The sequence below is a fragment of the Corythoichthys intestinalis genome, chromosome 8 (genome assembly GCF_030265065.1).
Source record: "Corythoichthys intestinalis isolate RoL2023-P3 chromosome 8, ASM3026506v1, whole genome shotgun sequence".
Classification (NCBI taxonomy): Eukaryota; Metazoa; Chordata; class Actinopteri; order Syngnathiformes; family Syngnathidae; genus Corythoichthys; species Corythoichthys intestinalis.
The window spans coordinates 13793411-13816089 of NC_080402.1; the positions used below are offsets into that span (position 1 = coordinate 13793411).

At 37.8% G+C, this 22679-nt stretch overlaps 1 protein-coding gene across 1 annotated transcript in view; it reads right to left on the bottom strand.

The window, feature by feature from the left end:
* Positions 1–20160, bottom strand: part of smc3 (structural maintenance of chromosomes 3) — a 39971-nt gene extending 19811 nt beyond the window's left edge. The window contains exons 1-17 of the mRNA XM_057842676.1: positions 19974–20160; positions 17270–17345; positions 16597–16635; positions 16450–16517; positions 16292–16363; positions 16114–16193; positions 15948–16026; positions 15707–15824; positions 11735–11910; positions 10810–10890; positions 7177–7341; positions 2804–2925; positions 2237–2450; positions 1963–2066; positions 1357–1456; positions 836–996; positions 511–652 (exon numbers count right to left, since the gene is read on the bottom strand). Of these exons, the coding sequence (XP_057698659.1) occupies positions 511–652; positions 836–996; positions 1357–1456; positions 1963–2066; positions 2237–2450; positions 2804–2925; positions 7177–7341; positions 10810–10890; positions 11735–11910; positions 15707–15824; positions 15948–16026; positions 16114–16193; positions 16292–16363; positions 16450–16517; positions 16597–16635; positions 17270–17345; positions 19974–19988 (1812 nt within the window). The 5' untranslated portion in view covers positions 19989–20160. The remainder of the gene's footprint in view (positions 1–510; positions 653–835; positions 997–1356; positions 1457–1962; positions 2067–2236; positions 2451–2803; positions 2926–7176; positions 7342–10809; positions 10891–11734; positions 11911–15706; positions 15825–15947; positions 16027–16113; positions 16194–16291; positions 16364–16449; positions 16518–16596; positions 16636–17269; positions 17346–19973) is intronic.
* Positions 20161–22679: the final 2519 nt, after the last annotated feature.

Here is a 22679-nt window from a genome sequence, read left to right on the forward strand (position 1 = left end):
TTCAGACAATTTGACATGTAACACTACAGAAAACTAGAGTTAAAAATCTGGTATATAAAGGGGTGAAATTGGACTATTAAAGCAAAAAAAAAAAGTTTATCTAGCCAGATGCAAATACAAAAAATATATCAATGCCTCAGTCATTTTTTTAAGTGAACCATTTGATGATTTTTAAAAATTATTTTCATGAACAATTTTGAAGATATTTGTCAAAAACAAATACTTAGGCAATTATTTTAAGAGGGTGAAGATATGCATAAATTAGGCCTTTGTTGGTTTTATTGCATTGTAACGGTCAACGCCACGATGCGCAACCCCGATATCCATTGCTCACTGCTGAGAAAGGCTTGATGTAGTCAAATTAGTAGGACTTTGCTTTACAAAATTGTATCCAGTGTAGTATTTTGCTGCCTTTGTGGCACCCCATGGAGGCCATGGCTCCATGGGCATTTAACTATTTCTTAAAAGTACGAACTGACTCTGTTCGAAACCAGACACGTGAGTCCTTACGTTTGTCTCTGGATAGGCAGTGTCTCTGACATCCAGCTTGCTGAGAGGCAGGAATGTGACTTCTCCAGGAAGATTCATCTTATTGAACTCCATTAGTATTTTGGTACTGACCTCGTCGGTCTCCACAATGTGGTAGAAAAGTCTGAAAGTGAAACCATGTCGAAAGACAGACAAACTTATGTCCAGATTCTGACATACCATACTTGGAATTGGTGAATATGGCTTTCTGTTTCAACAATTAATCTCAATGCATTAATTCTAACCTCAAAGTGAAATGTTTTTCATATAAGAGAAGGAAATGGCTTAATAAAAGAACATGATGTACCTCGTACCAGCAGTCACCTCAACACAGGTGTAAAAGGCAGGCTCACACTCAAAGTTATTCATAACGATGCCGTGGTAACCATTGATCACATGCTGGTTAATGCCCTTGCGGCGGAAATGCTCAAGGACTTTGTTGATGCTGTCAATGCCATTCAGGATTGCCTGGAAGGGATAAAAACTTGCTGATGAATGACTTATTCATTGTTGTAAAGAAATATTATGAAAAGCCGTGACAAGATGCGTGATGAACTATTTTGTTAGATTAGAACTGTTATTCCTCAGCCGGGTTTATTTCCTTGACCCATTTAAAGGAGAAATATGTGCCCAGCATTTACGAATAATGGATGAGGCCAGATTCAGGAGTAGTGAGACTGATGAACAATACCGTCACAAGTCAATCAAAGACTTAATATGTGAACTGAATTGGTAAAGATGGCACTTCTTGATTTACAAAGTTTAAATAGGCATTTACAAGAAAACACTCAAACTTCTAATGCTGTATAACAGACGTCTGTGACAGACCTTGCCAGTGGCTGCTCTGAGGAGCTGCTGTTTCTTCTCCAGGTCCTCACGTTTTGCTGCCAAGGCCTGCTGCTCTGCATTCTCCTCACGCCACAAGTAGCTAGACAGAAAGATAAGACACCATTACACACATGTTCACGGTCAGTTGGACATGCAATAAGCAGACATCCACATAAAAAAACGAACTAAATATATTTTTACAGGCTGGAAGACTATCAAGTTGCCACTCAGGTTGTTGGTGTTACTCTTGTGGACACCAACTTTGAATTCCTACTCCTCTATCGTTCGTGAAATGATAATCTTGAAACCAGCTAGTTATATAGGATTGGCCAATGTCAGCCCAATTTTTCATTTTTTGCATCAGGGCTGATTATTTAACTGGGGATTTATTAGTGTCTGCGTTGCATTTGGGTAACGAGTCAACCAGTAGAGGTCATGCTTGCACAGCCTTCAGCCTGTAGTGTGCTTAGGCACAATCGTGCTTGTTGTATATTCGAACTTTGGCAGGGCGATCCGGCAAAATCTGACCGTCCTAATACATACTAAATGGTATTGGCACTACTTTTCTTGTTGAATCAACAGATTCGAGTCCAAAATGAATCTTACTTTCGTTCACTCTGCAGTTCATCCTTCCTGTTTTTTACTTCGTAGTACTTTTTGTCCAACTCCTCAACACGGGTCTTCACCTCATTTAGATCTTGGTCCAGTTTCTTGGCGGGAAAGGCAAAAAAAAAGTTTTTTTGTTTTGATTTCCTGTAGTCAATTCTGGTGCAAAACTATTAGGCTTCAACTAGAAAGCTTAGGATTGACTTCATAATTCAGGATAACAATGAACCGAAACACAAACGTACAACCATGTATATGAAAAATGATGTCTTACATTATATTGCTCCAGGTTCTTTTCTTTGTTGGTCTCTGTGTCCTCCAGATCTTTATTGATGGCAGCAATTTGCCTCTTTTTATCATTAATGGCCTGGTCCAAAGATTTCAGTTCCTTCTTGATCCATTTGTCCCTCTCCTCTTTGGAAGTGAACTGACTGCCACGGCCCTGTTTCGCATACAGGTCAGTCCTTTCCTGTGTAGCCTGTGCAAGTCTAAAGGGAGATCAAAACAATTTTTCCATCATTAGGTATGCATTTCTATATGTCGATGCCTTATTAAAATAATCGTGTATATCGTTTTTAGGTTTTTTCTTCTTCAGGAAACATACAAAAGTCTTAAATTTTATTCAATCTTTAGTAATAATTTTAATCGTATTTGTAAAACAGGAATTAGGCAATTATTTCAAGAAGGTGACAATGTATTCAATGATAATTGTCATCATAATTCAACCAACCAAAGTGCCCTCCTCTGGCACTGTCAAAATACATTTAGATGACTGACTCATGAAATTAGGTCTGTTCCCCAGTTGTTTGGGGAACTTAAGTGGTGAGTGAGTCATCCCTACCTGGAGATACCTCGCTCCTCCTTTTCTTTCACCATATTAAATTTGGGCTCAGTCTCCTGCAGCTCCTTTTGCTTCTCTTCAATTTTCTCGAGCAACTTCTGACGCTCTTTCAGCAGTCGTTTCTGTAAGAGTAGCACGCATTTAATGATGGTTCACAAAAATCTCTCAAAATCCCCTTTTTCACAGGGATGAGCAAGCTAAGAGTCTTGTGCAACTCCGCTATGATTATAAAGCGAGCAAGGTAATGCAATGAGGAACTGTGTCCAGTAGATGGAAGCAATGGGTACCTCGCAGGAAAATGGCGACGCAACGTAAATGCGACAGGTTCAAGCAGCTCATGTGACAGATATGATGATGGCTTTGTAGAAAAATGCTACAGCTGCAGTGTTCCAATACTTGGGCGAGCTCACACAGCAGTTTGTCACAACTTGGCACGTCATCTAACAAAGATGTATTCCGCGAACCTGACCTGGATTCTCTGAGATGTTGCTATGTCCAATGTAAAAATCCTACATCGTTGACTATATGTTAAAACATTCATATTTTGTCATAAAGAAAAGTACCTTTTCATTTTGTATTATAGCGGAAAAGCACAATTTGGACATTTTAAGTGTGACTGAAGCAAAAACTGTTAAGTCTACAAACTACAAGTTGGGACACACACACACACACACAAACTGTGAATAAAATCTGAATGCAATGAAGTGGAAGTGCAAAATTTACATATTTTATCAAAAATAGAACATAAGCCCATTTCAGATATATATCCTGGTAAAGTCCCGTGTAAGGTGATGCGGGATTTACCCATGTCATGGCTTTCAGACAAGGGGAGATATCCCAGGAATAATCCAGGTTGGACACTATCAGACTTGACCCGTGTTGGCGACTCGGCGCTCTCTGTGCATGGATGCCAGGAGATGGGATTTTATAACCCAGAAATGACGTCATTGTTGGTCGGCATTGGGAAGAAAATAAACCACACATTTCCATAGATGGACAATGGACTGTCTCATCCTCGGTTCAACGATCCAGTAGCAATTTAATTTTGTTATGTGTCCAGTTTAAATTTGCGATTTTCAGTTTGCCATGCTGATAATTGGGATGTTTGTTCACCGCTTTTCGTTTTACTAAGAGAGGAAATGATGATCGGCCCGCCATGATATTTACTTCATCAGCCTTCGTGCTGTGACCTGGGAATTCAACGCCTGTTTTCACACATGCCGCGCACCAAGTAAGTCCCGGACATTATACCAGGACGTGACTAGAGCTGTCCCGACTAGTCGACATAGTCGACGTCATCGATGACGTAAATCCGTCGACGAGCAAGACATCCCATCGACGGTTAATGAAGGGTTAAAAAAATATATATGCGTGGAAAGTTCAGGATGTCGGACGCTCTGTATGCAAGCGGGGAAAGCGGCACAAAGCCAAAAAAGCGCACCAGAGTGTCCAAAACATTGACTTATTTCAAAGAAACAAAGGAGGGTACACTCTTTTTGTCCTGTCTCTTCAATGCCAAGCTTGGCTGCACGTCGGCCGTGAATAAACACCTAAAGCGCCGTCACCCAGTTTGTAAGTCTAACTAACGACATGTTTTATTGAAGTTGCTAAGCCTGTCACGATATGCAATGAGTCCATTTATCGCACGGCAAATAAAAATGAGGCCGGTAATTTTCACGGCTGCCTTTTATCGCTGCACACGTGCGTGCGTGCATACATTGGTGCGTGCGTGCTGATGGCATATGAGACTCCAGTTCCTTTCTCTTATCATCACGCTGTAGAATTAAAGTTCAGACAACAAAATAAGAAAACACATCTATATTAAACACTGTAACCTTAGCACTGCTACACTGAGGTGAATGGGGGAAAAGGGCAACTTACTTTAGCCTGCTATAAAACATTGGCAGTCGTCTCGTGAAAGCAAACTTGCGGTTAAAAGGTGACACTTCAAACATGAAAAATCGCTGGTTAACAGCATTTGCAAACGAAAAAAATGACCCAAAAAAATGTATTACTGACACTACATCCAATTACAAAAAGTGCTTTTTTTGCGGAGTGTAAAGCTGAAGTTAGTGGTTTAGTGAACGTACTTCCGGTGAGCATTTCAAAATAAAAGCATGTCATGTTTTTCATACAAATAGCGATTTCTGGAGTTAATCCCACATACTTCAAAATTCAGATTCTACACTTAGAATACCTTTAAAATGACACCCTTTATGAAAAATCTGATTGGCAATGAATAATATGATTATTATAATACTATTATATATAGTACTATACTATAATATTAATGCTAGGTGTTTTTTTAAAAAATTGTTTTGAATCATGTTGGAAAGGCAAAGTCAGTGTTCTGAATTTGTTTACATTCCATTCTTTTGCACTAGTTAATTCTATCAGCATTTGAACTCGTTTATTTTTTGATTTATTATTGTTATTTACGTGTTTATTTGTACTTTAATAAATAATTTACGTGTTCCAATATGTTTTTGTGAATTGATAAGCGTAAAAAAAAAAATGTCATCGCTAAATTAGTAAAAAAAAAAAAATTAAAAATTTAATTATTAGATTAGTCGACTAATCGTAAAAATAGTCGGCTGACTAATCGGGAGAAAATTAGTCGTTTGGGACAGCCCTAGACGTGACCCAGTAAATGTCTGCGTAATCTCCGTGTCAGTCGACCCGGGAAATTGTTTCCACACATAAGGGCTACTAGTTCAAATCCTGGGATTTAAACGATGTTCAGGTATGTGTGAAAGGGGCAATACATTATAGATTACCAGCCAATCCAATCGCATGATCGAAAATCGGGCCGATCGCGCCATTATTCAGAGGATCAGAATCTGGTGAAAAGGATAGGGTTCCTAAACAAAAATATCTACGTTTAATACTCTGCAACACAGCCAGAAAAAAGCGGAAGAGGAAGTACTGTGAACAATACAGTCCTGTAATATGTTTGAAACTTTCGTTCAAATAAAATATTGTTTTTTTTTTCAAAAAAAGTCTTTACGGTATCGGAGCAGGACTCGGTAACGGCAGATTCTCAAAATCAGGTGACTCGGACTTGGTTGCAAAAATATGCGATTGGGAAATCCCTATTACAGATCAAAAGTTGAAACTGATTACATGTGCTGGTCACAGGAGTATAGCTTAACAGTTACAGCACTCAACACGGACAATGGTCATCAAAGTTAGCCATTAGAATTTTGTTAACACCTTGTGCAAAAGTTTTGTCGCAAAATGACGCGAATCACCACTACTGCACATGTGAATATGACAGGCCAGCACCCATTTCAACAGGTAGGAAAAGAGACCCAATGCCGCTGGATTGAGAGGAGGCACTTTTGAGAGAAAAATAATTTTAAAAAGGAAGTCACCAAGGATTCCTGCGGCCAGTTCCAAATATACATATTTTCATTAGCTTGCCCAATTGGGCATGTAATATTTTATGACCGCTTATCTCTAGTGGAAACACAGGCACCAATAAGTCCATGTACTGTACTGTGTGTGTGCTATCTACTGACGAACTTGTAATCTACAGGCAATACAGGCCCCACTAAGTCTGCAATCAGTTAATCAGCCCTGATACAAAAAATATCTGCTACTGGCCCATGTAGCATAGCTACAACGTTTCTATCGGTTCACGAATGACGGAGTAGAACTTCAAAGTTCGATTCCACAAGGAGAACAAGAAAAAGAACGATGGCAACTACTACTACAGTGGAGACAGATCTTCAGCCTGTAAAAACTCGTTAAGTCTACGTTATGAGTAGACTGAGGTTATTAAAGACCAAAAAATAACCTTATAAAAAAAAATAACTTTAAAAAATTGGACTCGTCCGGTTGGCCAATGTTACACCCCCCCCAGCAGGCAGAAGGCCTTACTTTTCATTTTGCTCCAGTAACATTTGGCTAATGCCGAGCCATCATCAAGCAGCATTGTGCCTGATACCCCTCATGGCAATATCCCCAAAACTGAGCCAATAAAGCTGTTATTTATTTATGACGCTGCCCATACACACGGACACGTGCCCACAAATATCAGGCCATAAGGAGAGTGAGTCATACCAGCTCTACACACAGAAACCCATGCCAGTTAAGATGAGCAGTGGGATTTACACATGCCGCTGCTTCCGTCTCTTGAATCACAAGCTTAGTAGTAAAGTAATAAAACTAAATAGCACATTATTAATGTATCAGGTTCAAATGAAGTCACCTTGGCAACACTTTGTATCATTTTGTACATGCTACCTCCTGTGAGTTATTTTAAAACAACAATTGTAAGACAGAAGAGTCAGTAGGGGGGATACATGCAGTGATGCAGAGGAAGGAAAAGTGTTGGTAAGCTGAGTGACGCAGATGGGAGGCTTCCATACCCTCTGTTCACTGTTGCCTGCCAGCTCATCCTGCAGGTCCTTGGCCTTCAGCTCTAGTTTGGTCCTCTGCTTAATCTGCTCCTGGCGCTCGGCCGACAATTGCTCTCTCTCCTCCTTCATGGCAGAGATCTTGGATTTCAATTCGCGTACAACTCGTTCCGTCTCCTACATGAAGGCAGGAAAGAAAAAGGCGCTAAGAGTAGTTGATGAGTGCAATTTCAGTTTATTACCTCTTAAGGGACTGAATTGATATTTGTGATATATATTGTGCCACCTGTTAGAACTGATCTTTGTATTCATCACAAACCTTTTGTTAGCACTACCAAATATTTTTTGCATATTAAATTAGCCATATGTAAAAACTGCACTTTAATGATTCATTAAATGGCTCTAATATCTCAATTAACATTGAAGAAACATTTTTTTGGAAATACAGGTAGTCCCCGGGTTACGAACGAGATCCGTTCCTACACTGGGGACGGAACCCAAATTTCCGCGCAAGTCGGAATTAACCCTTTAAAAAAAAAAAAAACTATCCAAAAAGTCCAGAAGATTTGTATTTTGGTTAATGGTTCCATACAGGAGCACTCAGATGTCTCACATGGATAAAGGATAGCTGCACTCTGGTTTGGCCCACATAAGGCTGTAAGTTGCTTCAGCTAGTATATGTTTGTTTATGCATTTGTACCTTAATTTTCAGACTTTAAGGCACACCTGACTACAAGCCGCCACCCACCAGATTTAACACGAAAATGGCATTTCTTCATAAATAAGCCGCACTGGACTATGAGCTGCAGTTGCCCTCATTGTATTATGGGATATTTACACTAGTGCTGCAATGATTAATTGATTGACTCGAGTATTCGATTAGAAAAAAAAGATTTAAATTAAATTTTGCTGCTTCGAGTATTCGTTAATTTAAAGTGGCGTTGTAATGGTTTGTTTTGAAAGTGTTTGCATTTAGTTTTATTGATTTCGGTTGATACACGGCCCTCTAGTCTACCTAATTTCACATGGCTGAATCCATCTGATCCCTGTTAAGACCAACATAAGCTAGGTTTTTGTTTGAGCTATTTTTTTAATGCGTTCGTAATTTAGTTTATAGGTATATTTAGCCATTTTTTGTGGGAACGTGTCTGATCCATTTGTTAAGAGCGTTGTAAAAAAAATTAGCATTTTATAGCATTTAAGCTAGCGGACTTTTGCTATTTAAGTTAGCCAACTGTTCTTTTGTTGAACATAGATCATTTATGTATTTTTTTTAATACCGTTTGAGGCACAGCTCAGGTATTTGAATTTTTTATGTTCCTTATCCAATTACTCGATTATTCGAATGAACTACTTCATCAATTAATCAACTACTAAATCAATCGATAGCTGCAGCTCTAATTTACACCAAAAGATATTAACCGGTAACACTTCATTTGATAGCGGCATCATAAGACTGTCATAAGACTAAATGAACCATCAATAAGCTTTGACCCAATTGGCTGCAAAGCTTTATTACTTCAAGAAGCTTCTTTTGGCCATCACTGCTCCCTTGGGGAGACAGTCAACCTGTGATACCACCTACCACGTCAACACTGTTGCCATCAAATATGCCTCCTAGCATGCATTGCGGCGCTACAGATAACAATCAAAATTCAATATTCTGTGCTAATTATTTCTTCAGTTACTGTTCCAGTTGTTTCATTAACTGCTAGTTATGATATTTGGTAACACTTTATTTGACAGTGCCACCAAAAGACATGAATGAATGCTTATAACAGATGTCATTTAGTGTCATCCGGCAACTTATGAATGGATGTAAAAGATCCGAGCTGGACATAAATGGAGTTAGTGACAATTTGCCGAATGAAACCTAATGACATATGTCATAAGCATTCAGTAATCCCCTTGATAGTGTCATGTCATAATTACGATAATCTTATGACAGTCTTATGAAGCCGCTGTCAAATAAAGTCTTACCTATTAACCTAAATAAATCAACAAATAAAACGCACCCACTATAAGCCGCACAATTCAAAATGACGGAAAAAAAATTACTAAATTTACTGTACATATTGATCAGACTAGATTGTCGTTTGAACACCAATCATTTTGTGTCAACTGTTTTGTTTTTAAAATGCTTGTCGTTTTAAACAGACGTGTACATATTTGTGTTACAGCTTTACAAACTGTCACACGTGAAGGAAATAAAAAGCTTCAAAAAGCACAATTGCTTTGTTTGCTGTCTGTCAAGCTGAACAACTTCACTTTTAGTGAGGACAGAACAAGTCATGTTAATAAAGAAGAAAATAAGATACTGTGAGGTACAATTAGGTACTGCTTGTGAGACTAAAGAAAAAAAAAAGACTCGAGACAAAATGGCCGATGAGACTCCAGCGCTGTAAAGTCGAAATCGCATAAGTCGAGGATGTCGTAACCCGAGGACTACTTGTACTTCTAAAGCACTGTCTCAAAAGTTAAGCCTAGATTTTCCCATTTTAAATGTCAATAGTCAGTCCGTTTTAGTTGTTGTTGTTTTGATTCTGTGTTTACAATGGATGTCCCGCCCTCCACCCATCAGCCGTTTACGAGATCAGTTCTACATCTGTGTCCAGGTTGCCACAGCTAAGTAATGGGTAGGCAGTTTGTTGTCTTGTCTTTTCTGCGTCATTTCTATGATAACTATTTGTTATACACCGCGAACTTAGACAAGGCACAATTTCACCAAAAAGTAGATTGCGAAGTGCTAATCTGGCAACCCATAACGTGGTGCTCTTCAATATTTGGATCCCGGTTGCAGTACAATTTTTGGCCACCAATTCTACATATAACTCCTATTAAGTAATGTCACGAGGCCTGCGTCGGTAAGTGGCTTCATATTCACAAACCACAACTATTTAGAACATTGTATGCAGCGAGCACAATTAAGCCTTTGTTGTCACTGAATCACCAACCAAATGTAGGAGTGTGATATCATCATCTTCTGCCACGTTTTCAACAGTCAAGTTTGGTGAAAAAAATGTGGGTATCAAAATAACCACACTCATGGATGAGATAGAACCTTTTGTTACATTTCTGTTTTAGTATAACCTTCAGTGGCACTACAGATGGCTTTTAATAAATTAAATCAAGCTTTTTTCAAAAAGAGTTTACTTTTGAATAGGGCTGCAGCTATCGATTATTTTAGTAGTCAATTTATCTGCTAGTTAGTTCGAATAATCGAATAATCGGATTAGGAACATTTAATGTGTTGCAGAATAAATTTTAAAAGATGTCAAACAAATCATTCAAACACATATTCCCACAAAAAAACGGCTAAATATACCCTAAAAACATTCGCTCAAACAAAAACTTATGTTGGTCTCAACAGGGAGCAGCTGGATTCAGCCATGTTAAATGAGTTGTCGTATTCACTGTTGCCACGAGAGGGCAGCCTATCCACCCAAATGAGTAAAACTAAATGCAAACCCTTTCAAAATAAACCATTACAACGCTACTAATTAAACGAATACTTGAAGTAGCAAGTTTTGTTCCAAGCTTTTTTCGTTGCAGCGCTACTTTAGAATTTGTGTGCTTTTTTTCCTACTAACATTACCTGTTTTCTTGGGGTGTGGGGGGTACTTTTGATGTTTTTTGTTTTTTTACCTCAACTTTGTCCCTGGCATCTTGCTGAGCATCACGTAACTGCCGGGATTTATCTCCACAAGTTTCTCTCTTGGAGGACAGCTGAAAACAATGAACACACATGAAATGATGACTCTGTTTAAAAATCAACATAACAAAAAAATGTAATACTATTACTACTGAAAGGTGCCAATCAATAGTGGTCAATTAAAAAAAAAATCATCAGTTGAATACAAAAAATATAAATATAATAATCTTGTCCACAGATCGTGTCCAGTCAGTCACATTAGCCTGCTCGCATTTGTTAGCAGATAACCGCGGTCATTATGAGAATATACAGTATGTGCACTTGTTGACTATTTTCACTTTCGCAACCCCAACATAATGTTTACGATTATAATGTCTGCCGCTCTTTGCCACGTTAATGTGGGAAGGATTGGAATTTGTATTGACGTCCCATATTTTTACTCTGTGGTAATTGTTTTGTGGCCGCAAAATGGCCCAATTTTCCTATGTGAGCGAATTCAGTAAGATAATACCTGTTTAGTGAAAGCTCACATTTGGCTGCATTTTAATTTTTGGTAAAGGAAATTAGAATTTAGTCGTTTTGAAAGAAAAGTTTTAATTATTTTTAGAGAGCTACATGTGCAGTAAAAAAAACTACATTTGTTTCACATGTAATGTTGAATATATAACAATAGAACAAGATTGATTGGAATGTTAATGGTGCACGCTGTTGTTTAAGAATAAGAAAAAAAAATTGTGAGCAGCAGGTCAGACTTGTCAAAAATCAGCAATTGGCTAGAAAATTGTGATCTGTGCATCCCTACTTACTACTTCTTCAAATATTATCAATTAAAGGAAGTATTACTACATCTGTTACTACACAACTGAGTAAGTTAAGTCTTGTGACAAAAAACAATCCTGTGATTTTAGGCCACGTTACCTCATCCAATTTGGCACGGGTTTCGTTGAGCTCCTGGTTGTAGATGGTGTACTCAAGGGCTCTTCTCATTTTGTCCCATTTCTGATATTGAGCCAGCTCCTCTTTCTCATCCTCCAGAGTGTGCAGACGCTCCTCAATGTACTTCAACAGCTCATTGATTTTCTCCCGCTTTCCCTCTGATGGTCACATGTGCCATTATTATTATATTACATTATTCATAATTACACAATAAAAGGGCTTGTATTATTCAATACCTAATTTAATGCCTAATAGAACAGCAAGTCAAACGGAAATAAGATTATTATTTTGATTATATTATGGGGTGTGTAGTATACACAAGGGCATCAGTAATTCAATCTAAATGTGAAGGAAATATCCTTCTTTACTCACGATGACAAAGCGCAATATGCTAATTGATGCCGTATGCTGCCTACATTAGGATAAAAGTATTCCTTTTGTAGGGTACTTTAAAAAAAAAAAAAAACAATGAAATTTACAAAGAAAAAAACTTTAGAGCGTTACTGGGTGTCATAACCAGGTATTTGTTTTGATTGTTTTAATTCTATTATTTCCACCAGGAAGGAAAACCTAGATAAGCGGAGGTTATATATTCAGTTTCGTATATCTGTCTGTTTCTATGTTCAAAGGTAACTAAAAAATGAATGATTCTCATCAAACTTGCATGATATGACTGATTAACTTTTGATGTAATGAAGTCAAAGCTCAGAAAGGTTTGTCTTTGTATGCTTGAGTTCAATATAACTCAAGAAAGAATAAAATGATAATGATCAAACTTGATATGAAGAAATTATTAAATTTTGGGGCAATGAGGTCAAGGGTCACAATTGCCACGTTTACATGGAGCCAAATATTCCAATTACAATCGGAATATTCGTTCAAACCGAATAAATGTGTTCCATATAAACACCTCATTCGGAATGAACAGGCCCAAACCGAATGGAATTTCATTCCGATTCACAGGGGTGGAATATTCCTTTTCCCAAACCGATTAGAAGTAAAATTATATCATGTAAACAGGGAAGTGGAATGGTGTCTGGTTGCGTTCTTTCTGCACATGCTCCGTACTGACGTGGTGACGTCACTTTGTGACGTAAGTAACGTCACTTGCAACATGGCTTCCAAGCACAGCGCACCTAATTGGAGTCCGGCGGAAAGATTGTATTTAATTCAAACTTTAAAAGAATTGAATATAATTGCTCGCTTAGACGGGCGTAAAACGAGGAATAGTGAACTATTTAAAAAAGTTCACGAGAGGTTACACGAAGCAGGAATAGACCGGAGCGTTGACCAGATTAGAAACCGGTGGAAAACCGGCTACTACAAGGCAAAAGAGCAAAACAGCAGAAGCGGATACGACCCCACAAACACAACAAGTGGGTTAAAGTTACAACAGCAGCACTCCGACGATCGATGTCCATGTTTTGCAACGTGACGCTTTGTTTTGATTAATCTGCGCATGTCAGACGGCAGTTGTCAAACGTCCTTTCGGAATAAAGGCAGTCACATGTAAACGCTGGATCGGAATAGATGAAGTGACATGTAAACAGCTGATCTGAAATTTCCATTCGGAATGATTTGAATCGGTATGAATAAAAGTCAGCATGTAAATGTGGCTAGTGTCAAATGGAATTTGAATGTTTGTATTCAGGATAACTTAAGAATGAATACACGAATTATTATCAAACCTGCAGGATGAATTAGTAATATTAAATGGAAGAGGGGATTACATTTTGGGGCAATAAGGTCAAAAGGTTAGACGTTAGAGGAATTAGAAAAGGAATTTCACATGCTCACGCTACCAAATATGATGTTGCTTTGAATTGGACACTGAGGTAGAAGTCTGCTTTCTCAGATTGCTCCTCTAGTTCATTTAGTTTTATGAATATTCATAGGTTTCATAATATATTGATGGGACACGGAGCCGATTAATAGGGGCCTGTCGCCGTCAAAGCTGACTGAGTGGAAACACGTCAAAAAAATCTTGTGAATAAATGCTTAAATCCCTGAATTCTTTATAGATATGGACGTAAAACAGTCTCGATTCTTGGTTAAAAGCAAAAAAACGGGCAGTTAGCATTTATTTTACGTAAATAATGTGCTGCTAGTCTTTAAGCCACTGTGGCGCCGCCTTATCACCGCAAAGAGCTTTTTACGTAGAAAATTTTGTGAATAAATGCGTAAATCCCTGAATTCTTTTATAGATATGGACATAGAACTGTCTTGATTCTTTGTTAAAAGAGCAAAGAACCAGGCAGTTAGCATTAATTTTACGTAAATATTTCGAATGTGCTGCTAGTCTTAAAGCCACGGTGGCGCCGCTTTATCGCCACAAAGAGCTTTTTATGTTGAAATTTATTGTGAATAAATGCTTAAATCCCTGAATTCTTTATCGATATGAACATAAAACAGTCTCGATTATTGGTTAAAAGCAAAAAAACAGGAAGTTAGCATTTATTTTACGTAAATATTGCAAATTATGACGCTAATGCCGTAGCGGTTAATTTCTCCCATTGATTTTATTCACAACGTTTCACAATGCATGCGTAGTACAAAAAATATAAAATTACCTTGAATCCTCGAACAAATCACTCCTGAGACAATCTTTCCTGTTTGTATGCGATACAGCTTTCATACTTTTTCCAAACTAAATCTGGCGTTAGATCGCTGCATTTGTTTGAGAATAACTGCGACCGACTTCGACCGACTGAAGCGGAGTGCGGGACGGCCCCCTACTTGAAGGCGTGACACAGTGTCTGGGGAATGTGTCCCGTCAATATCATTATAAAGTCTATGGAGTATTTTATTAAATCATAGTTTAAGTTATTAAAAAATCTATAAAATAATATATAAAACATGGTCATGATAAATATTCCAAACTAATAGTACTACTAATAAAATAATTGTAAATGACAGCTGGTGTCAGGCTTGGGCACAGGCGAACTAGGCAGTTGCCTAGGGCGTAATCTAGTGGCGGGGGCGCCAAATTGCTTTGGGGGATTAAAAAAATTTTTTTTGTCAAACTACGCTTCCAGAGCATTTTCTAACATATCAACTAGATTTAAATAGGCAACATAAAAAATATTTGCAGTTTCCAGTTTCCAACCTTAATTGTATTAGCCACCTGCTATTTTGTAGGCATGGTGGAACAGTCCACGCTTACATTAGGTAAGCAGATCCACTTCACGAAAAAGGACAAATAATAGCAGGTGATAGAAATCAAAAGTCATTGAAACTCACGGTTACAAAACAAAACTAAAATTATCACATACAATAACCCTAAACCCTAAATACAATAACCCTTATCACAACAAACTAAATAACAAAACTAATGAAACAACTGGAACACAGCACCGAACATGAAGTTTAAATGTTATTTACATCTGTAGTGCTGCAATGCATGCTAGGAGGCGTGAAGCATGTTGCAAAACAAGTGTTGACAGCAGGTGGCAGCAGAGGTTGTCTGTGTCTCCCAAGGAAAGTGAGTGATTATATTGAACACGAAGGGCCGAATGAAGCTTCTTGAAGCAATGAAGCTTTTCAGCCAGTTGATTCAAAGCATCATTTGCTCTTTGGCAATATCAAGTGCTCCCAAGAGGCATAGAGTGTTGAGAATTCTTTGGCTCTTTGTTTCAGAAAATGACGTAAATGTGCTTGTGTCACTGTATGAACAAAATGCTGCAATGGGGATAATTTGATATTCATTTATATTTAGAAATCCTAGCTTCTACAGTGTTTAGTTACCCATGGCCGGGGTGGCATCACGTTTTGGGTCACGTACGGTTAATATGTTTAAATTGTGGCCTCCATGACCCAATACGTGATGTCCACATGTGTGGATGCCAGGTCTTTATGGGGTTGAGTTTTTTTTTTTTTTTTTTTAATGATCATGAATAGTCCCATTGCCCAACAAAGGGCAAAGGTTATAGGTTAAAAGAATATCTTCAAACCCACCTGTTTCCTTCATGAGCGAAATACTCTCCTCTTTGCGTTCATCATACACTCTTGTTCCCGCCACTTCCCTCAACAGCTTCAGACGTTGAGAGTCAGGTGCTGTGGCCATTTGGTTGATCTGCATCCAACATTAAATCAATTAACATATCCACAAACAAAAAAATAAATACTTCCCTATAATGACATCACTGTCACGTCAACGTGAGTTTGGAAACCATTTAAACCATAACTTCACTCTCACCTTGCCCTGCTTGACAATGTAGTAAGGGTTACAGCGAGAGAAGCCAGCACTCTCCAGAAGGTTCATGACGTCATTCTTACTGCACAAATAGCAAACACCACCAAACATGTGATTTTGAATTCAATGGGCCAAGATTTCTTGTGATTACAGGGTTGCAAACACTTACGTCACCATCTTCTTGTCCAAGAAGTATTGGTCCTTCTTTGCGCCGATGACACGACGAAGGGAGACTTCCTCTTTGTCAATCTGAAGGGAGATGAAAAAGGAAAGTATTCAAAAATTTTTCATTTCAGTCATTCATGAGCAACATTTGTATTTGATTATACACTTAGCGTTGGACTTACCGGCAGGCGGTTGTCAGAGTTGTCAAATATAATCTCCACAAATGCAGAAATGACGCGCGGACCCGTTCCCTCCTACAAAATCAGCAGGGGAAATGTGATGTTGGCATAATTACGCAAATAAGCCCGATTTATAGTTTGTTCTACTTTTATATGCTTACATGGAGCAAGGCCAGGCGCTGCTCAGGTCGGAGGTGGCTGAACTCATCACTGAGCACAAACTGAATGGCTGGTGAGGAGCAAATAATCAATGAACCTGACCATTGATGATCATTGATGGATGCTGATATTCTCAGGGGCCCACTTACCATAGAAAAAGTTACTTTTTCCTGATCCATTTCGCCCAACTGTGAGATATGGAAAATAAAGATTAATTAAATCGAAAAATACAAAAAGGAAAAGAAGGAAAAAAATGCAATTCACTACCAAAAATCCTGTCTCAAGAAATCCCTTTCTTCTAACCCTAACCCTAAAAAGTTTGTTTCTACTCGTTTTCATTCTTTAGTAACGAGCTGTTGAACATCATAAACAACGTTGCACCAAACAACTTTGGTAATGAATGAGTTAAACCCCCCAAAAATCTAAAAAAAAAAAAAAAAAAAAAGGATTTTTTTAATTTTAAAAACTATTATAAAAAACATTTTTAACAAGAAAGAAGCAAAGCATATTTTTTGTTAATTTTTAAAATAGATTTTGAATTTAAAAAATGTAGAAATAAAGAATAATACAAAAAGTAGCTTTTGATTTTTGCAGTCCTCAAAGAAAGCAGATGGTTATCTTTGTTATGAATCAAAACAAAATATTCGCTAACCTCCAATTTTGGTTTGTAAAACAATGTTACAATTACATATTAGATAAATAATATTTATCCAACTTTTCTCAGCGGATTGAAAATCGACTCATTGTAATATAATTAATTAATTTACAAAATAAATGTCTGTGGCAACCCAAGTGCCCACTAAAAGACAGCATAATACCCACCGATGACATTGTGTTTTGGGCTGAACGGGTCTACCACCGTCTGGTCCCTGTAACTTCGGAACCCCTGGATGATAACCTGCACAAGAGCAAGAACCGTCAATGTAGTTTGATGATAAAGCATCAAAATGTCAGTTTCAGCGAAATCCTGCCTCCTAGCTACAAAATTATGTCCCCTGATTTGTCACCTTTTTGCGATTCCAGCACCGCATGCACTCTTGTGGCAAGCCTTGAAACTATCGTTTCTATAATTTATAGTACTATAATAAAACTATAATTGATTTTCCCCTCAAGATAACCTCAAAATACAGCCATTAATATCTAAACCCCTGGCAACAAAAGTGAGTACACCTCTTTGAAAAAACGTACATCCCTAAATGTCCAAATTGAGTACTGCTTGTCATTTTCCTTCCAAAATGTCATGTGACTCGTTACAGGAGTTACAAAACTACTGAAATGCAAAGAAAACTGTTTTCGTCAGTTATTTCTATAACACATACAAAATCGAATTTTCATTCAAAATTGTATTTTTTCAATGATTTGCAAAATAAAAGTTAACAAAAACAGCTATAACCCCAACCTCCATCTTCTAATTTTTATTTTCATTTCCTCACATACTAAATGCCAAATCTCAATTTCAACTACTTAAAACATGGGATGTGTATTAATAATGCAAACATTTAAGTTTTGTTGTGATTTTTTAATAATAAAGATAAATAACATACATTAAGAAAAATAAGTGCAAATGACTTATATTATGCAGAGTGAAATGGAATCTATTTTGAAGATCACGCAAACACGCAAAACACTTTTTTAAATCATAAGGAAATGAATAAGTAGCTTAACATAAATGAACACATATAAGTCCAAAGTGCACATTGACAGCTAAGATGTTCTGAACCTCCCCATCAGAGCAAAGAAAACTAAATAAGATAAATAAGCCTCCTTAACACTTTGCTTGCTCTTAAAGATTTGATCCATTTTCTGTTGCATTGCCCCCTTTTTTTTTTTTTTGCTGTTTCAGAAAACATGCCCATTTGAAACAATCAGAGCTAACTATCTCTGGTGATCACATGTCAGTATGTCAGCCAATTCAACTGATAAATGAGTCCAGGCGTTTTGCTTTGCTGCGTGCATTCGCACATTGACGTGATTCGTCATCGTCAGACTCAGATAACTGCAGCAGCTGGGGAAACCTCCATGCCGTCCGTGGAATAAAATAAATAATAAATATCGGTGGAAACGGATTACGCTACACAAGCACTTTATTATGCTTGTTGTTAACACTTGCGTATATAAATCTGATGTTGGTAGATTGTTTTCTTATTGGAGATGAAATGCATGTGTGGCAGCTTTGTATTTTTTTTTTTTTTTTTTTTTTTACATAGCGTTTTCACAGTTGCCGTCATATTTTCGGAATCAAAGCACCGTATACCGGAGCTGCGTTCCAGCCCTGAATCTTATACCGGAACTGCGTTCCTGACCGTTCTGGCCCACTTTCACCCCTGCTGTCACCCCAGGAGGAAGCCTCTTCTGAAGACGGTACACAAGAAAGCCCGCCCGTCTAATTCAGATCATAGGACATGGTTCCAGTAATCTATGTGCTTCGTTGACATGTCTTCAGCAAACTGTTTCCAGGCTTTCTTCTGTACCGTCTTCAGAAGAGGCTTCCTCCTGAGGTGACAGCCATGCACACCAATTTGATGTAGAGTACGGCGTACGGTCTGAGCATTAACAGGCTGACCCCCCCCCCCCCACACACACACACACACACACACACACACACACACTCCTTCAATCTCTACAGCAATGCTGACAGCACTCCTGTAATGAGTTGCATGACATTTTGGAGGGAAAATTACAAGCAGTACTCAATTTGGACATTTAGGGATGTACGTTTTTTTCAAAGAGGTGTACTCACTTTTGTTTCCCAGGGGATAAGATATTAATCGCTATATTTTGAGTTAATTTGAGGGGAAAATAAATTAACTCTATTATATAAGCTGCACACAGATTACTTTTCATTGTGTCAAAGTGTCATTTTGTCAGTGTTGTCCCATGAAAATATATACCTAAATATCTGCAGAAATGTGAGGGGTGTACTCACTTTTGTGATACACTGTAGCTTAAAACATTCAGAGTCCACTATAATTTTATTTGGATCACAAAAAGTAATGGGGTTTATCATTGTGTCAATGGGCCAATTAGTAGTGCACTTTTCCCCTATAACTTTTTTTTCTGTTTGGAATTTTAGAATGAAATCACAATTGACATCATTGTGTCAGTGAGGCGTGTAGGATTCAAGCAAAAAATTAGGGAAAAACATGACTTCTAATTTTTTCCCTCCCAAGTGCCTATTATTACAGTGAAATTGTGCATGTTTACACCGATGGAAGCCACGTATAAAGATTTACTCAATTGAGGCTTGTGTTGATGATCTCGAGACATTCAGCTATCTTTGGCCTTGCATCTTCAATAGGGGGGCGCCCAATTCGAGAAATACTTGCTGTGGAGTTCTGGTTAACTTCAGCGCGGTGGCTATTGTTAACAACTCGAATTCGACCCGAATCAATTTCAACATTTAAACAAAACAATGTTTTTCTGTAAAATTACATGGTTTAACTGGCTTTCATTCAACCAAGTGACAGTACTAGCCCATTGCCCAGTAAGAGAAAGCAACACTACCACACTCATGCCGCTAGCATACCTGTTTGATGTACATTTTCGTCCGTTTCGGGGGTCTCCTTGTATAAACCAGGAGGAAACCGATAGGCTCCACGTGAATGGAGATGGCAAGTAAGTAAAAGCACACACGTATTGAAATTTAATATTAAAGCTTTAGCATTTAAAACTGGTTAGCCATTCTGCATTGGATGAAAACACGGAAAATGGCGGCAGGGGGCAGGATGAAGTGGATCATACTATAATGTGAAAATAGGGGGTTTATGGTAAAACCGAAAAGAAAATCTGTTTAAAATGAAATATGGCAAATATTCCACATTTTGAGTGGGTACGTGCAAATTTATTCTGTTGCCATAGTTTTCGGTCTGATAAAGACTAACGTTAGAAAGATTTGTCTGGTTTGTTTTCCATTCATTCCACCCCTAAATGTAATATTGGCACAGACCAGTCGATGGTTTTCTGAGCGCCAAATGCGTGAGAGAAACATACTGTACCGACGTAAAGTAGAAGCAGGATTTTAAAAAAACCCAAATAATAAAATCAACGCATGTTAAACTACAATGGCATACATCAAATATTCAATGCAGTAATTCACTATGCTCAAATTAGTTGTATCATCGAAAGGATATCATTTGTTTGTCGGATGATTAGGAATAAAAACCGTGAATCAATGTTAATCAACAGTAGCGTACCGTACGAATTTTTAAACCGCAAGCCTGAGTTACGTCACCATCGTAAACCGGAAGGGGGTCAACATATAAGCGCATTGAACTGCTTGTTTTCTGCTGGTAATCTTTCAAAAAAGAACATTCCGATTAAACACTACTGCTATGGAACTTGTAGAAACGACTCTAGACATTATGACTGTCCACATATAAAGGATGTTTTCTTCATACGTTTCCCTAAGCCAAAAACTCGGAGGGAAAAACTGAACAATGTTTTAACCTGTGCGGACGTCAAAAAGACCAGTTTAACGCCAGCAAGGTGAAGCCATTCAGCTTCTTATGCAGTAAACATTTTGTTGGGGGCCATGGTCCTACAGATCAACAATCATGCCCCGAAGAGGTAAGCCATTCTGATATTTTTACTTATTTTTTAGTGTGGCGTTTTGCTGTGCTGCTTCTGTCTGACAATAAATGACCTGAAAAAAATTAAAATTTTATTTATGTATCATAACAGTCATGTAGGCCTATTTTTAAAAAATACGGATGTTTAAATAAATTAGCCATGTTTAGCCTTGGTCTTTTTGTACAGTGAGCCTGTGCACGGGTACAGGTAGGCTCTAGATTTAACAGCTTTACCTTTACTGTTGTAAAGAAACAACCTTCGTACGGGGGAAGTGTAAATAAATTAATAGAAATGAGATTTGTTATTCATGAAAAAATTAAAAGTGTTCGTTGGCTGTCACTGAGTAGCATTTGCGATCGCTAAATAAAAAAAGCAATATAAAAGACCCCCAAGAACGGTCAGAGACGTAAGACAAACAGAGGATATAATATATAAGAAAGACAGGGCATATGGTGGTAAAGGATAGCTTGTTAAAACATGAGAATGTCATTGTTAGTGGCGTAAGGCAATGCACACAAGAAAAAGGTGTCGATAAAAATGCTACCTCTCGATCAGGTAGGCTGTTTTTCCCATCTTTTTCAGCCCTCGACACTCAAGCCATCTCTTTAACTGAACATTTGTATGTTCTCCCACATCTTTACCAGTGGATTTGGCACCAGGGACATCGTTTTTAGACAGATTGGTAGGTTTAACTCAATAAACATCTCGCTCGTACACTATTTACATTTATCTAGCATGTAGGACAAACGCGAGATTAGCAACAGTTGCTAACGTCATGAATATTAATGAGCAAAATTGACGTGTTGCGTGCCGTACGCTATTCAAAAGTGTTCATTTCAGAATCTTGTCCTATTTCTCAGTACTTGTAATAGAAGAGTTCCAAAAAATCGATTATTAGATACATCGCGATTCGACACGTGACGATTCGATTACAATTCATAAAGGTTCAAAATGATGATTTTGCCTCTTAACTTTATGACAGCCGCTCGTAGCGAAACAAAATTCAAGACACATCTGCAGCCCAGACACCGTTAACGGACGCACGCACACGGTACAGAGATCGTGAGTTTTTAACCCTGAAAAGTAACCCACTACAATAGTTGAAAGGGCGGCATATTGTTTCCACGAAACGCAGTCTACTGAAACATGAACATGTCGATCAGTTGATCTTCCTCAAGAAAAATCTGCCCTTCAAAAAAGATATAGACAGTGATGAGTAATAAAAAAAATGTGGAAGCACAGTCATAAGTGAATGACTTTGCCGTCTATAAGGTTAAAGTAATGATTATAGACCTGTCTGTCTAAAATGCCATGTTTTTATTCCCCCAGTTATACCAGTGGTGAAGCATAATTTAATTATTTATTTATGATAGCAGGTTTGATTATTTTTTTCTAGAGCTGCTGCATATAATTAATACTTTTTGCTTGTAAGATGTTTACGTTGAAAGTTTGCACGTAAATTACTTACCTATTGTGTTCAAAACACCAGAAAATACAGTAATTAAATTACTGCACTTTATTGTTGTATGTTACTGGAGTTTTATTTTATTATCAATCCCATCCAACAATATGATGGTCGTATAGTAAGCTTTTTTTTTGCATAAAAAAATAAAACATAACATTGGTATGACATTTTGTTTAATTTAATCTTTAATCTTTTTTT